The 16,737-nt window shown below is 35.8% G+C and overlaps 1 protein-coding gene across 4 annotated transcripts in view; it reads left to right on the top strand.

Moving 5' to 3' along the window:
* Positions 1–16,737, top strand: part of LOC117412729 (transcription factor COE1-like) — a 137,230-nt gene that overhangs the window by 2,106 nt on the left and 118,387 nt on the right. For all 4 annotated transcript variants that reach the window (XM_058996885.1, XM_058996883.1, XM_058996884.1 and 1 more), the window contains exons 3-6: positions 923–986; positions 2,207–2,262; positions 9,122–9,195; positions 13,236–13,304. In XM_058996885.1, coding sequence (XP_058852868.1) covers positions 923–986; positions 2,207–2,262; positions 9,122–9,195; positions 13,236–13,304 — 263 coding nt within the window. The remainder of the gene's footprint in view (positions 1–922; positions 987–2,206; positions 2,263–9,121; positions 9,196–13,235; positions 13,305–16,737) is intronic.

The raw sequence follows: 16,737 nt of genomic DNA, 5'->3' as shown, positions 1-16,737 counted from the left end.
TTTCTTAATCTTAATAATCATAATAGTAGTAATACTGTTTGCATTAATACAATGAAATAAGATGAATGTAGGTAAATATAACCTAAACAAATAACAATGTACAGTTAAAAGATAAAATAAAAATAATGGCTTACATTATTATTATTATTATTATTATTATTATTATTATTATTATTATTATTATTACTTAAAGACTTGTACATATTTATTTTAGCTTCCTTGGATAGTAACATGTTATATGGGTTTAAATATATTGCACCTTTGTTACCGAGCCTGCACACCTAATAGTGGGAACACTGGTAATAGGTTTAGATACAATTCTATACGTCGTTTTATTTTTGACAATGTATTTAATGCACATTCGAATGATATAGGCTTTATATATAATCTGTTTTGCATGTTTTAGTGCGCTGAACACTACACTATGAGTGAGTTCATTGTAGTTACACAATTGCACGGTCCAGTGCAAAATAAACTTGTTTTGATAACGTAAAGGAAGTATTAAAATAGATTTTTTTTTCTTTGATCACTGAGACGGTGATGTCAGATGCTTCGCTATACTGTCTCTAAAGGTGTCACCTTCTGTATTTACTACGATAAGGCACATTTTATAAACATGCTGTCGATTTTGAGTTTTATTTTCACTCAACGTATTTATATTTCACACATTGTGTTCACTATCCCTGCATGCGAACCTTCTAACATTCATTTACTGTCAAGTTTTACAAACACGGCTATCGTGCTGGCAAAACATAACATTACCAACTCCTTCTTGTCATGAAATAAAACTTTTTTCATTCTTTTTTTTAAAATCATGTATATGCAATGGCCTGTCTATTTTTGTGTATTTTATTTTTTTATGTATTTTTTTTTTTTTTTTTACAAACAAATGTTAACTTTTTTATTATTTGATTTTTCTTAGGAATCTAGTGGTGAAAAAACTAATAATGGAATACATTATAGACTACAGCTCCTCTACAGCAATGGTAAGACTCTGTGGTTGCATTTTGATATCAGCATTGACAGTTTTGTTTACAGACCTAACGCCTATTCTGCAATTTCACTTCAAATGTTATCCTGAGTAGAACCGCTTGATAGCTGGCCTCAATATCTCCTTTAATCAAGTTACCAAATAATAATAATAATAATAATAATAATAATAATAATAATAATAATAATAATAATACGTAGCTTAGTATGATCGAATAAAAATCAGTTCTCAGTAACCCATTTTCAATTTAGTCATAAATAACGAGCTAACTTTGGTTTACTTTTTTTTTCTTTTTTAATTTATTTAGTTTTCTCAAGTTTTACTCATATATATACGTGTTATTAACATGTTATAAATAGGGTGTTGTATACGTGCCCCTCGCAACCTGAGTTACCGTGGTCACCTTTCATGACTGCGTCTTCTGTCGTGCATGCATGATCCATTTCACGTGAATTTAAAATGCCGTCCCGGTGTAGACTATATGTCAGCTGTTTAGTGTTATCGGCTGAGTACAAGGCATAGCCAAAGCGTAAGAAACACGTCCGTTTTACCCGGTTATTTGTATAATATTTTAATTCCCCAACATTGTCCGACCCAGGCTTATAGCTTGTGTTAGTTAGCCTACCCTGCTAAGTCTCTGCGGCTTTGTAACTTCAGACTACAGTATGACTTCATGTTTATGAATAATTTATCATAGGAGATCATTGTTGCGCAGCAGTATATTCGTAAAAGCCTAGGGACAACGTTTCCTAGCCAAAGCCTTAAAACACGTAGTTTACTGGCTCATAATAATAATAATAATAATAATAATAATAATAATAATAATAATAATAATGTAGTTCTATAACCACCAATATGAATGTACTCATCAGGAAAATTAAAGGCTAGATACCAAAAATGGTACTTTTGTACTGCTTTATATATATATATATATATATATATATATATATATATATATATATATATATATATATATTATAAATCCCTTTTTTCAATGTCAGGGATTTCCCAAATATTTAAGCTGCAGCATATTTTAATAACATAACATGAGTTTCTTAGAGACAGTCATGGATACATTAGCCAGTTAACAGATCACCACTAAATAAATGAATCCAACACATTTTTTGAGACATGACTGTTTACACCGCAACAAAGAAAAAGGGGCACACTGCTGTGTAAATAATTGCAGTAAACCCAGTCTTGCTGTTTCCTCAGGTATTAGAACAGAGCAGGACTTCTACGTGAGGCTGATTGATTCCATGACCAAACAGGTATGACTTCTCTTTCTCTGTGCATGTGATTTACAAAGGGGATGTGTTCAGCCCTGAGGACACGTGAATAGAGTCACACTCAGACAGGTCTGCTCTCCGTAGAGCAGTGCTATCCTGTAGTGATCCACACAGCATGCACTTCACAAAGACAGCCCTCCACTCCGAAGAGGCTTGCTCTGCCGCTGCTGTGGCTCTGTGGAGACTGTGTTAGGCTGTGAGGTTGTAAAGTGGAGCTGTCACTTTTGGGTGTCTCAAGAACACACTTTTATTGTTCGCAATAATAACCAGGGGGATTAGTTACAGTCAAAGGGACTATATAGTGCTTTCCGACAGCATGGAGAGCTAGTTAGAATTCCACCAGTAAGAGGAAGAATTTAGACAAAGCTGGTGGAGATTGTCGATGTTGTGCTTCATATCAACGTGCCAACGCTGTGTTTTATGAAAATACCTGTAAAATACAGCATTTCTATCAAAAACAGGAAGCCTTGTAACTGTATGTTAACTGCCGTGTGCCCCCAGCAAAGTGTTTGGGTTGATTCAGATATTATTATTATTATTGTGTTCATACCACCATATTATTCCTAGGTTTGCAACATAGCAAACTTTTGACCTGCAGTGGCCCATTACCAATGCTGTTAACTCTTTAGGTTCTGGAGTTTCCTGCTATTTCCCTGCAGCTGGTGTAAAAACATTCTGTATGCATAAACAGTATTTATTTTACAGAACAAAACAATTTAAATCTCTTTTTAGTGCAGGTTGAGACATTTTCTCAGCATTCATATTTAAATCTTTTAGTTTTTAACTAAAATAATAATAATAATAATAATAATAATAATAATAATAATAATAATAATAATAATAATAATAATAATAATAGTTTTCAATGGTTTTCATATCTCAATATTCACCATAGTGTGGCAGTCTGGGGGTGCAATTATATTTTCTTGCTCTACCACCTTTTGTAACTAGTTTCCATACATTATGCTTCTTATATGTTTTGAAAATATGACTAAATCACATATTTTTGGTCAAATAAAACCTTTACTTTCAACTAGTCAATCAAAGTATATGTTTCGCTTACCCTACTACCTAAATGGCTACTGAAAAAAACAACAATACAATCACGGTGCCTGTGGCTTATTACTGCAATGATAGAGAGCACCCTCATGGTTCAGATAACAGTATCAAAAAGAGAAGTGTGTTTTGATGTATTTATAGAACTTGTTTACACGCTTTAGCTGCAGTTGTCAGATCTAGGGTTGAGAAGAGACTGCAAATGAAGAACAGTTACTTTTGTGAAATAAAATTTATTCAAGGTGGGTAGGGAAGCTGCCTTACAGTTAACAATGTGCTGTTGATGTGCTGTGTTTGTTTCAAAGTGTAAGGCAGCTGGCTGAATACAAGTTAACTAGTTATAGAATAATAACAATAGTGAACAATATCGATAGTTCATTGTAATCAGAGAGACAATATGCACAAAGCAAATATCAAACACGTTTGGGGCAATCTTCTAGCAGAATGCAAGTGCATTTGTGACGTGTCAGTTATTAAGCTGGATATCGTATTCAAACTAATCTGCTTGTCAGAGTATGACATTAGCAGCGTAAGTGTAGTTCAAAGCTTAAGCATGTTTGTACAGTCACTGCGTTGCGCCTTCTTCACAAACGGCAAACACCTACAGTACGTCATGGTGACATCAGTCTGCTGTCTCTCCCTGCTTAATAGGAGAGCAAGGGTATCTGTTATTAGAACACTGCTGAGCAAATTGAGTAGTCTATGACAGATGCAGGGTATAATGGCAGAGGGTATTGTGTGCACCTGTAATTAACCTGCATTTATTGGTACATTGGTACTTAGAGGCTATTCTCAACCATTGGGGTACAAATAAAGGTTTCCAAAGTAATAGACACACCTAGTCTAAACATTTTCTGTTAGATTACATTTTGTTTAAAACAGAGAGATAAATCACAACATGCAGATTTAGAAACACATTGTTAAACTGATATCTTTTAAATTGTGAAAGAGGCTGTTCTCTTTCCTTTCAAGTCTACATGTCTAGTGTGACACGTCCATAGATAAAAAGGGAGTGTTTAAAAGTGGAGCAATTTGAACTTTTGTTTAATCGGCAACATCCTTTGTTTTCTTGCTGTTCATTCGTGGTATATTTATATTCCAGCTTTTAGTTGTTCATTTATAGTTGTTTATCTAAATAAACACCTGTTCGCGCTGTACTTTGGACAGACATTTGGTCACTATTTTGTAGCCCTATATTGGAAAATGTGTCCTTAATAATTTAAGAAACTTTTGGTACACATTGGGCTGAGTATTTGAAACTATTTCCAGAATCTTTTATAGTACAACCTTGTACAAGTGCATTGATATTTTGCCCGAGAGAAAGAGATAGATCTCTGTGTTTATTCCTTATCTTCTGCAGTTATGAAAAAGAGACAGCAGGCTATTTTAATGCTCTTCATACCATCATTTATTAGACTGTCAAATCTATTTATATAACACTTATACAGCAGTTCAATAAGCACTTAGTTTACTTAAACAAAATGTGTACAGATGAAATAAATCATCGTAGCTGGATATTTCCTCAAACCAGAGCCTGATTACAGACTATGATGATGTAGCAACACACAATAATAAATAAAACAAGATTTCTAGTTTTCGGGACCTTCACAGCTTTCTGTAAACTTTTTCTTTAAAAGATCTCTTACCATTTCATATTTCACAATATGCAGTTTGGCATTCTCTGCTGTATATTTCCAACGGCATTCTGTTGCTAAACAAAACCATACAATAAAGAATGATGCGTCCATTCGTCAAACTCAGTTTTAAAGTTCAAAATAAATATTCGCTGCCATACAAACACAGACCACTAATTAAAAACAGGTTGATTAGTTTAGTGCTTCTAGAAGAAGTTTTTTTACTGACTCCTGCTCTGACAGTGGAACATGTTCTGCTGATATAATGTTGAATGAGGGGTCTTACAGCTTTAGTGTAAAGATTAAAAGACAAAGAAACAGTTATACAAAGTTTACCAAAGTAAAAGCAAAGTGTAATAACGCATAGGTAAGCATTGTAAATCCCAGAGAGGTAGGCTATAGTAAAGTATGTAAATGAACATGGTATACTATGGTAAATGCATAGTGTGCCATGGGAAAACTGCTAAGACCTTGCTAATTTGCTGTGGTAAACTTTTGAATGTTTGGTGTGCTTGTATTATAAGAAAACAAGAAATATACTGAAAAGAAAATACTTTCTTTGAACACTTTGGGTGGCTTAGTTTTAAACGTATTGTTATTATTATTATTATTATTATTATTATTATTATTATTATTATTATTATTTATTTCTTAGCAGACACCCTTATCCAGGGCAACTTACAATTGTTACAAGATATCACATTATTTTTACATACAATTACCCATTTATACAGTTGGGTTTTTACTGGAGCAATCTAGGTAAAGTACCTTGCTCAAGGGTACAGCAGCAGTGTCCCCCACCTGGGATTGAACCCACGACCCTCCGGTCAAGAGCCCTAACCACTACTCCACACAGCTTATTATTATTATTATTATTATTATTATTATTATTATTATTATTATTATTATTATTATTATTATTAGTAGTAGTAGTAGTAGTAGTAGTAATAATTGTTGTGATTAATAGCCATTTTAACTGTGTTTTTCCTAACTGTACTGCATTAACACTAGACAGGAATGTATTTTGCAAGTACAGTATGTCAGGATTGTGACATTCCATCTTTTAAAAGCTCCCTGGATTTCTCGACAGAGACAAGGAGTAAGAGGATTGCGTGTGCAGCTCGGTTATTTTCCTGCATCTTCCAGATCTTGTTTCCAAGGCCAGACTTTTGATCTTCTCACCTCCCATTATTATCAGACCTTCCAAAGCTCTCGTTAAAAAGAAATCAAGTTTATTTTTCAGAACCTTTCAAAAACAAAATGCAAAATGCAAAACACTAAATTAGACAGTTTTTTTTCTCGTAATGCCCCATCTGGGCTAGAATGTCTACCATACTTCCTCAAGACATGATCACATATAAATCTAAGCATGCATGTTATTTTAAGCATTTCTATGCAAAAGCACGTTTTTTTTTTAGTGAAGTGTATTTGAAAAAGGTGCAATAAGTTGCAGTAAGTTTTAAGTTTTAAAGAGTTAAAAAAATAACATACAAATAAAGGAGACTATAATATCTGTCAGAACTGCTACTGCAAATGGTAAGCAACAGCAGGAAAAGCCAGTATTGATAAATAGATCTGCTCTGATTCAGAATAAAATGGTAGAACTAGATTACGGAATACACTTTTCTCTTTAAATAAGGCTTTAAACCAAAAAAAAAAGAATATTAATAGAAAATAATATAAATAAATTATAGTAAAACAATAAAATATGTAAACAAAATAGTATAATTAATAATAATGAAATTTTATATCATAGATTTCCATAAACATACATTTTGGTATGCATGCAATGATAAAATATAAAATATAAAATGGAATCTCTTGATTTTTTTTTTCATCTTTAGACAATCCCACCGTGTCTGACATAAAAAAAAAGGATTTTTTTGTTGCTTGTTGCAAAAATTAAATGTGTACATACCAATAATAAACTAATACTAGCAAAGGATAATATTGTACAAAATGATCTGAATCAACACTGGATGCTGCTACCGTGTGGCTGCTCAGGGCTGTGTGTTTGGGAACATGTAAATTCGCGGCATTAGAAAATGTGCTGTTTGGAGTCTGGGGGTGAAAACAAAGCTGAGCTTTTTGGAAGAGCTCCCTGCCCAGGCCAGATGGCTCAGTATGAGCCCAGTCTGGCAGCCCAACTGCTCCCTCCAGTACAACATACACTCGTTTGTTTGGGGCTTTATACGCTAGAGTAGTTACAGTGTGAATGCACATAAATACGATTGCACTGCTCAAAGCAGACACAGCAAACAGCTCCACAGCACCCGCTTAGTAAATAGTTGTTTCGTTTGACTGAAACATACAGAGTGGTATAAATATTCAAGTGTTCAATAAAAGCTGGAAACATAACAGCAGCATTGTAAGAACATTCATATATACACAGTATATATACTATTACATATTGATACAGGCTTAAGCGTGCTGTTCATATCTATATTTACAAATACTCATACTGCTAAGTACGTGATTTAGAGACAGGCTCGTTTTTTTTACTCCAATACTAAGTTCACTTCATTTTGCAACTGACAAGCAATAAAAAAAAGATAACATTTGAAAACTAGAAAAAAGTTCCAAAAGAATGTTTCTTACTATTTGTATGGCACCACCACTTTTTTACTTTTACATAATCTCATTTTATTGCCACTGAGTGCTGTGAAAACACATAAACATCACAGTCATTGCATCTGTTAATACAGTCTTGCATCCTTTTGTAACCCCTCTCTAATTAAAACACTGTATAAATTATCAGTGATGTCAATGCATTCCTGTTGATTGCTACCTAGTGTGCATCTTGTAATGCAGTGTACTTAGCACATTTAATGTGAGTTATTTCCCCTGTGCTTTTAAACCAATTCAACTGATACCAAACAAACAAGCCAAGTTACCTGCACTATTCAGAACTACAACATCACCCTTGTGTTGATGTTGTCTGTTTTCTTAGTTCTCCCACGTCGAATATCCTTGTGTCACTAGAATTAGTAAGATCTTATTAAAATGTAAATATGTTTGTAAAATGTGTTGAATAGAAAGGCTGCTATTGCTTTTTTTTCTACTTATTTAATGCTCTCCATACAGTATGTTAAAAAGAGCATGTGAACGGATCCCTCGCTGCCAGAAATGCTGGGACAGCTCGCATGATTCCCATGACACATGTGGTCAGTTATGGACCATTTTCTGCCAGAAGTAATAAATTTCATTTTAATCTCTTAGGTTAGCATCAAGTCTGTTTTTCTCAGCAGAGCTGGTTGCTAGCTTGAAACTACGAAAAGGGGAAGGGGAGGGGGTGGAGGAAGTATAGTTACCGTGACAAACAAGTGATAAACTTCTCACCTTCTTTCAAATTTACAATCCAAACATGCTCCAGTGGAGATGGGGCTTGCAAAGACAACAAGTACAGAACATAGGTGCAAGGGGCTTTACAAATGAATGAGTTTTGAACATGCAACTGTACCAAAATAGTTAAGGAAAAAGCCTGGCTTTCTTTGAAAGCAGGGGTGCACAAACCTTTATCCACAAATAGGTTCTTACCCAATCAATGGCCATGCAGTGGTATCATGGTAGCTATGTAATGGTTCGGTACTCTGGGGCAATAACAGCAGCACAGATAGAATAGTACCACAGGGATAACTGTGTCGATTTTGACATCCACATTACAATGGCATGGATCAATAAACATTATTCTTGTGCCTTGGTACCATATCAGTAATGTGTCTTTCTGTATTCTCGATACAAATTTGTCCTAAATCCATTGTGCTGTCGTTATTGGTAATCCTGTGGCTTGCTCTTTTTTTTCTCCTTTCACTAATGTTTCTTAATATTTGGATGCCCTGTATCATTCTAAAACAGTCTCAAGGGTTCTCGTAAACTATTTGTTTGTACTATAAAGCACTTTGTTTCATTAAATGAAAGATGCTTCAACAATAGCTTTTGTTGTTGTAAGTTAGTAACCCTAAAACCATATCACAAGTTCTGAGGCAGTTCTTTACAGTTTATTTACCAAATACACTCCTCCCTGATAGAAAAAAGTATATTAAAAATGAAATTGTACCCACAAATAATTGTCTGGAACCAGGTTTCCCTGTATTTACAGTGGTGGAGCTGCAGCAAAGTTGACTTTAATAAAAATGTTCTTTTTTTTCCAGGCTATTATTTATGAAGGACAAGACAAAAATCCTGAAATGTGCCGTGTTTTACTCACACACGAAATAATGTGCAGGTAAGACGTTATATTGGTTTTTAATGAAGCTTTTTTTTCATGACAAAGGAAAACAAATAATGCCTTTTGGCGCAAAAAAAAAAAAAGTTTCTTTGTCTGCTATTAAAAAAAAACAATGTACAACTTAAAAAAATACAAAAAGGTTATTTATTTTTTTTGGTACTATTTGTAAATTATAAATGCACTCTGTATGTATTTCATTTGAAAAACATACAGAGATTTGAAAACCCTACAAGCCCTGAAATCATATATTCAACATATATTCAATCATATATTATCTGTAGCTTTGGGTCTCAGCGGCTCCAGATATGAAACCATTTGTGGGATATCAAGTTTATACAGTAAAGAATACCACCACTGGACACAAGTTGGATCAATGCAAATTGTGCAATAACCCATTGCAGACTCTTCGGGTTTCAATTTATAGACAACAGAACCCCCTGCTGTAAACTGGCCTGTGTATTTTTACAATGTGTTTTTAGTTATAACAATCGAAATTAGCTTGGAAAATTTCACCATCGCCGACAATCAGGAAACTGCCTTTTCAGTCATTAACAGCTACATTTATCACGTGTTTCATTCCACAGTGAGATCCAGTAAAGTGTAAAGATGATTTCCTATTGAGGAGGTTTTGAGTGGAATTACTGATAGACTTCAATTAAGTGTTTTAGAAATCATTTCAAGTGCGTGTTTACAGGAAGCCTGTATTGAGCATTTTCGGAATAATTATTCCAGAACCTTTGTCTCATGTTAACCAGGTGTTCCAAAATATGAATCTGAATATTAATACTGAATTTATTTGGGCCAACCTTGAGAGTCTTCTCAGCTTTGCATCCCTCATATTGCAATCACTTAATGAGCACATAAAAAAATATGGCAATAGATTAACTTACTGAACTTTCTCCACTCCTATTTGTACTTCAGCCAGATTTTCTTTTAATCTCACCATCTGTGGGATGAGTTTCATAAGACCTCTGGTTCCACATGTTTCAGTTTTTTAATGATTGTTTTATTCCCTAGACTCCAGGCGTATACACTTATTACAGAGCTACAGTATCTAGTGTGATGGTTTTACAAGAAGGGAGGGACTGAGAACCCCCATATTTCCAACAGTAGTGCCTTTCGTGTTTAATGATGGCAGCCTCTAGTTTCAAAGTGAGGACTGTCTTCTGTGGCGAAGTGTCCCCTGTAATTAATGTACGGTACGCAGTGTTCCCAGAATCACTACCCAGGTCACCCCCATATCTTTTTCAAAGGAGAGGAGAGGAAGATGAGTTGCTATAAAATGTTGCACCTATAATTAAAACCAAAAGATGAATTTCTCTCTTAAAAACTGGGTTGTGAAGATAGACTCTTATCTATTTTAAGCATGCTAGGGAACAGTTGAACAGTTCTCTCCTAAAAATATCCAACTGATCCATGCCTAATTAGGACAAGGAAGAACTTTCAAGTCAGTTTTGATTTTCGTGTTATTTTTCATGTAATAAATGAACTGAGCTCAGCAAGCTGGCGTGTTATACTGTAGGCACTACACATTCGATATGCATTGCTATACATTGTCAGACTTCAGAAATGCAGAAAAAGGCTTATGATCCTATACAGAATCAAGATTTGCCTTATTGTTCTTTAAAAAAATCCTTGTTTTGCAGTATTGGAATACACAGCGATGCCAGTACGGATTTTACACAGCAGTGGCATTTCACAAAATGACCTTGCACTAAAGCTGGTATAAAAATTCAGTTATGGATCTAAAACTAGCATTATAAAACAGTGCAGTATTTGAAATTGCAAATTGAAAGCAGGTACGGCACTTAATATTTAAATGAACAGACTTGGAGCGAGTACTCATCCCTCCATGTTTAAACAGGACAGGGATAAAATATAATAAAGAGAATAGTACAGTTGCATGAATAGATATGCGCTTTAGCTACATATCACACTAAAACAGGGTTGGATTTTTTTTTTGATTTTTACAAAGTGCTACCATGCTGTACAGTACATGGTGTTTTTTTCCAAGCTTATACAGTAATGTTTACCCAATTGCCAGACACACACACACACACACACACACACACACACACACACTCTCTCTCTCTCTCTCTCTCTCTCTCTCTCTCTCTCTCTCTCTCTCTCTCTCTCTCTCTCTTTCTCTTTCTCTCTCTCTCTCTCTCTCTCTCTCTCTCTCTCTCTCTCTCTCTCTCTCTCTCTCTCTCTCTTCTAGTTCTCTCTATTCCTGCAGCTCCAAGTTTGGATGTGCTGATTCTGCACTGAGGGTGAAAATGCAGTCTCAATTATAAGCATAAAATTAGAGTCTGTTCCCCATTAATCAGTGCTGCTAATTGCTGCTTGCTACCATTAGCCATATGGTGCCAAGCCAGCTTGCCTCCATAGGACAAAACTCCTGATTGTCAAACACTGGGGAAAAAAGAATAAAAAAATGTGAATAGCAAACGTTTTCAAATAACACTTTTTTTTTTTTTTTTTTTAAATCTTCCTCAGTTTAAATTTATCATTTCATGTCAATGTCACCAAAAACAATTAATTTCAAAGAGCTTCACAAATTCACCTCCACTGTTAAAATGACTGAAACTTAAAACAGTCCCTCTTCTGCTTTTGCTGATGGACTGGGATGAGTAATAATCCAAAAGGAAGGAAGGAAATACTGACAAGCATAGCATTTCTCTGCTGATAAATAATAGATATCTTTTTTCCCAGGGTTATTTAAAATTGAACATGTCCTCATCAAATACTTTTCCATCATGTTTCTGAATGGAGCAGATTGGATATGCTAAATGAGAGTAGTCCTCCCCTACTTACTCACAGGACATACTAACCAATGGGAACAATGTTTTGCGAGCCATTGTGTCAGTAAATTACAAACCCTCGTAGTACGTGGCTGGCTGCATGCATGCAGGAGCTGGCTGTATCAGTACCACAATTGGCAGAGATGATCAGCACCACTTCAATACAGGAGTGCCTTTCCTGGTGTGTGTGTGCCAAGACACTTCACTGTGCAACTTTAGAAAGGCACAGTTTACAGGGTTTGGTTAGGCTTTTTTTTTTTAAATGCTGGCATAGTTTTTTCTTATCCCCCACCGCAAACACACACATTTAGACATCTTTAAAAGCAACCCATTTTTCAAGTAGTCCTTTCAATCTACAACCTGAAGCTCTTCGTATGTTTATTGGCACAATGTATGCGTCTTTTTCATCTATAATCAATGATTAAAATACTCCCAGTAAAGGATCACTGTTAACAAACGTGGTATGTGATAAAAGTTATTAATAACGTGTGTGTGTGTGTGTTGTAAAAAGCTATGTTTGAATGTTTTTAGCACAACATGTGGAAAGAAAATTATACATATGTTATATTTTATAGATTCAAAAAAGAAATGGAATTCTAAATGAAACAAATCATTTTCAATGTTTTTTTTTTTTTTAAGAAAATAATGCTTTACTGATGCAACATAAACATTAATGTAAAATGCGCCCAATATAAAATGAGTCCAGCCTAGATAGCACACACGTATACAGAATGCGACAATGCTGGTGGTTTTAGATGTCAGCTTCTGTTCTGGTCTCATTCATACCATCTGTGCTGGCGTAATGTGAGAAGTAGGGTACTCCCTGCTGTTCAAGAGCGCTCCATTCTGTTCTTTGTGTAAGGTGGGGAGGGTGGAGGTAGGTGTACCTGTGTGTTGGGGGGGGGTACCTGCCTCAGGTTAAAGTCAGACCCTTGCGATCTTTCCAGCCCCCCCACTCCCCTCTCACCCCTCACCCCTGTTTTACCTCTCATTAAGAACAAGCTGTTCCAAGGAAGAAACACCTTTGTAATCTGGTAATTAACCCACATCTGACAATAATAAGGGGTTGAGAGTAGCTGCTTATCCTCAGACCCATTTACAGGTGAAGGCTGTGAATTCACAATAAGCAGAAACAGCCGTCCCTTTAATTGGTACCTGTTCCTTCTGACTGAGATAATTTGTGCCATATGCGCTGCTGTACTAATCTGCCCCCTTTCCCTCCTTCCCTCTTCCCAGCCGCTGCTGCGACAAGAAGAGCTGTGGCAACCGGAACGAGACGCCCTCGGACCCTGTGATAATTGACAGGTAAGGGCCTTCATTATTACTAGTGCTTTCGGATGCAGCACCTGCTCCTGGGCTGCTGCAGCTCCTGGGTGGAGTTTCTTGTTGTTGTCGGATGTGCCTTGGTGGCGGCTTATAATGATTTACAAGGCCTGTAAGAATTACCGTTCACTACCAGTTGGTGGATGTGCTGTTCTATGGAGGTTGACAATAGAGTGAAACCCGTGGAGCTCCAGGAAGCCAAGTAGTGTCTTTGTTCAACAACAGTTTAGATAGTCCTTGAGGCTGGGCTATAATTCAAGAAGAGCTTTGAGATGCTTGTCAGGAAACAAGTGACAGAATATCAGTTCAGTAACATGTAATTACATCTGAGCTATTCATTCCTAAGAAATTCCATTGAATTCCAATGAATGGTAATTTACACACGTATTCATATGAACACCCCATGACTGTTTCATATCATCTGGCATTTATTGTAAAGTGTGACAGGTATGTTTAATGTGTATACATTGACTGCTTTCACGTCATGCTGGGTTCAGCACTGGTGATTTGCTCAAAGTGCACTATAAAGTCAACACACTTTCACTAGGCACGCTTTTTATTTTTATTTTCGGTAGTAGTTATGAGCGTCACTGCTTTAACGACTTCCTCACGGTGTAATTTGATATGATAACAATATGACTGTTAAACAGGTGTCTTATCGAACTGTAAAGAAGAAGGCATTTTACTCCTTTCTTTCTCTCTCTCTCTGTGTTTTTCTGTAGTTACGTATGGAGGTGCTGTGCGTATGCACTTTGTGTGCGTTCTGTACAATCACAATTTAACAGTGGAAGCTGGGAGTTTGTTTCACTGCTAAATTAGTAGTGTATATACATGCGGCAGTACTCCAAGCATTATAACGAGGAGAGGAAGCTGTTTACGCAGCTCTAGTTAATAAAACCCACATGGCTAATGGTCTGTTGAACAACAACAGGCGATAGCCCTGGGGCCACCCTCACTTGTTTTTCAGGCCTACTTGTTAGCATATACTATAGGCAGTTAAAGAAATAAAAATTGTTTTTTTTAAAAAACAAATTATTTGCCATTATTTTAGACACAACTGTGAAGATCGTACAGCAGAGTGAATGTAGGAAGACTAACAATAAACGACTGTTTCTTGAGCTCAAGCTTACTTAATGCAGAAGTTATCTGGTTCATTCCCAGCTGGTATGGCGTATGGGCAAGCGGGTTCCATGGGAAGCTCTTTATCTCAATTCACCTACAGGGATCAGTTTAATCAGAAATTGGCAGTGAAATGGCACCAAAAGGGCATCTCCAGGGGTGCCACACTGTTTTTTCTGAGGCATCACCACAATGACCAAGTAAAAACCAGGGTCACATAGACACCAGCAAATCCAAAGCCAGTTAATAGTGAGACAAGCCTTCCAGGATTGCAGGGAAAGTAATGGAGCTAGTTTCCTCCTCTCCTTTGTTGTCGACTCATCATACTTAAAGAATGGTTTAGCTTGCATTCTCTCTAATTGTGCCTTTCTGGGCTTTCTGTGGCTAGTGCTACAGTACATGCTGTGTCAGGCAGAATAATAACAAAAAAAAAAAATCAAAGTCTTGTGGTTCAAAGAATTTATGAGCAACCAAAACTTATTTTTTATTTGTATTTGTGTGGCATGTACATGAGTTTGTTTATAAGAGTTATTGGGTTGCTTTGACCATTTGGCTTGTTTTTTGTTGTTGTTTTTGTTTTTAAATATTAAAAATAATTGTTGAAATTAAAATCTTGCATACTGAACAGTACACAGTAAGGACCAATCATTCTTAGATCAATGACTGTGAAAACATGTCTCTCAATATGTATTATTAGTCTCTCTCTCTCTCTCTCTCTCTCTCTCTCTCTCTCTCTCTCTCTCTCTCTCTCTCTCTCTCTCTCTCTCTCTCTCTTCTCTCTCTTCATAGCCTCCCTCTTCTTCTGGTTTTTCCAACAATTCTAAGCATTTCCTAAACTAAATGATTTTTTTTTTAACTTTTCAGTTAATTTGAAAGTGGATCTGTTGATTTAGATTTGACCTGTGCTTATGCTTGAATGCCTAATAAATGTGCAGCCCTGTGGATCAGCTGTCCTGTGGACTGTGGACCTTGGGCTGTGTCCTAAAATTGGGTCACGCTACCTGGCTTTGTGTATCCATGTGTTAGATCAACTTCTAGTTCCGTGACACAAAATTGTTAAAGTGCTCTATCAAACAGCTGTAGCCGTATAACAGAAGTCCATGTAAAATAAATGCTGGATTAATAAAGGATGCCTGGCTAGTTTTTCATTCTTTATTTTCTCGGTTACCATGCACATTTCTACAGATACCCATGGTAAAAAAAGAAAAAGAAAAGAACAGGGTCAAACAATCTGCCTCATTTTGTAGGTTTACAATCTAAAGGATAATTTTCCATTCTGAAAGAAATAGTTAATTTCCTACAGATACTAATTTTGCGACAAACAAACAACTTGCCCACAGAAACTGACTCAATTATAAATTAAATGATCCCAGGAAAGATTAAAAAATAAAATTTCCAACCCTTTTCTTCTCTTGACATAATTTAGTTCAATAAATAAAACCTCATTAGGCTGTTCTTGTTTCAAAGACATTATTAGATTTTACAGGAGTAATTAGCATGGATAGCACTAATTCTTCCAGATGACTAATGAGAGTGATTTCCTAATTAGATTAAGCAGCAGGATAGGTAACACTAGCAAAACATAGACATTGTAGAATGATAAAGGTAACTAATGTTCTCTTATTATATAGTTAAAAGGACAAATCCAATATTTGTTGTTGTCTTGAAGCATTGTGACTTTTGCTCAAGATGCCTTGAACCCCTTGCAGTTATAATTACAGCTTTTACTTCAGTAAAACAACAAATAGAAATTATATTCCGGTTCTCTACAGGTTTGCAGCCTTTTAACTCATATCATGGGATCCAGACATCCTTACAAAGTATCCTCTAGCAATTAATGGCAAACTAGTTTATTTAAATTGTTTGTGATATCTAAATCTGTACTGAGTACCAAAGAACACAGCAAATACCGAGCGTACTTCAAGTACATACACTGTCGGTAGATACACGGCATGAGAAACAGTACCATACACAAGACCTGGTTATAAAAATGAATTTTGGGACTCTTAAGTTGTTTCTTTCTGTAACAAAAAGTAAATATTGGTTAAAAAAGCTGATATTGGTTCATTTTTGCAAGGAAAACAAATGAAACTTTTGACTCCACACAGATATGTCCAGGATAAGTGTGCTGTGCAACTAAGTGAAGCAATGCTCTTTGAGAATAAAAGCAGAGGTGTTAAAAGGATAGCTTCTGCTGCTCTGCCATATGCCACGGAGCAGCCTCTCACTCTCTTTAACGCGCTCTCAATAAGATTATTTCAAATACCTTAATCCCGACTCATTGATGTGGACACAA

The sequence above is a fragment of the Acipenser ruthenus genome, chromosome 23 (genome assembly GCF_902713425.1).
Source record: "Acipenser ruthenus chromosome 23, fAciRut3.2 maternal haplotype, whole genome shotgun sequence".
Classification (NCBI taxonomy): domain Eukaryota; kingdom Metazoa; phylum Chordata; class Actinopteri; order Acipenseriformes; family Acipenseridae; genus Acipenser; species Acipenser ruthenus.
Note: the sequence above shows the minus strand (reverse complement) of the source record. Positions and strands in the feature narration are given on the sequence as shown.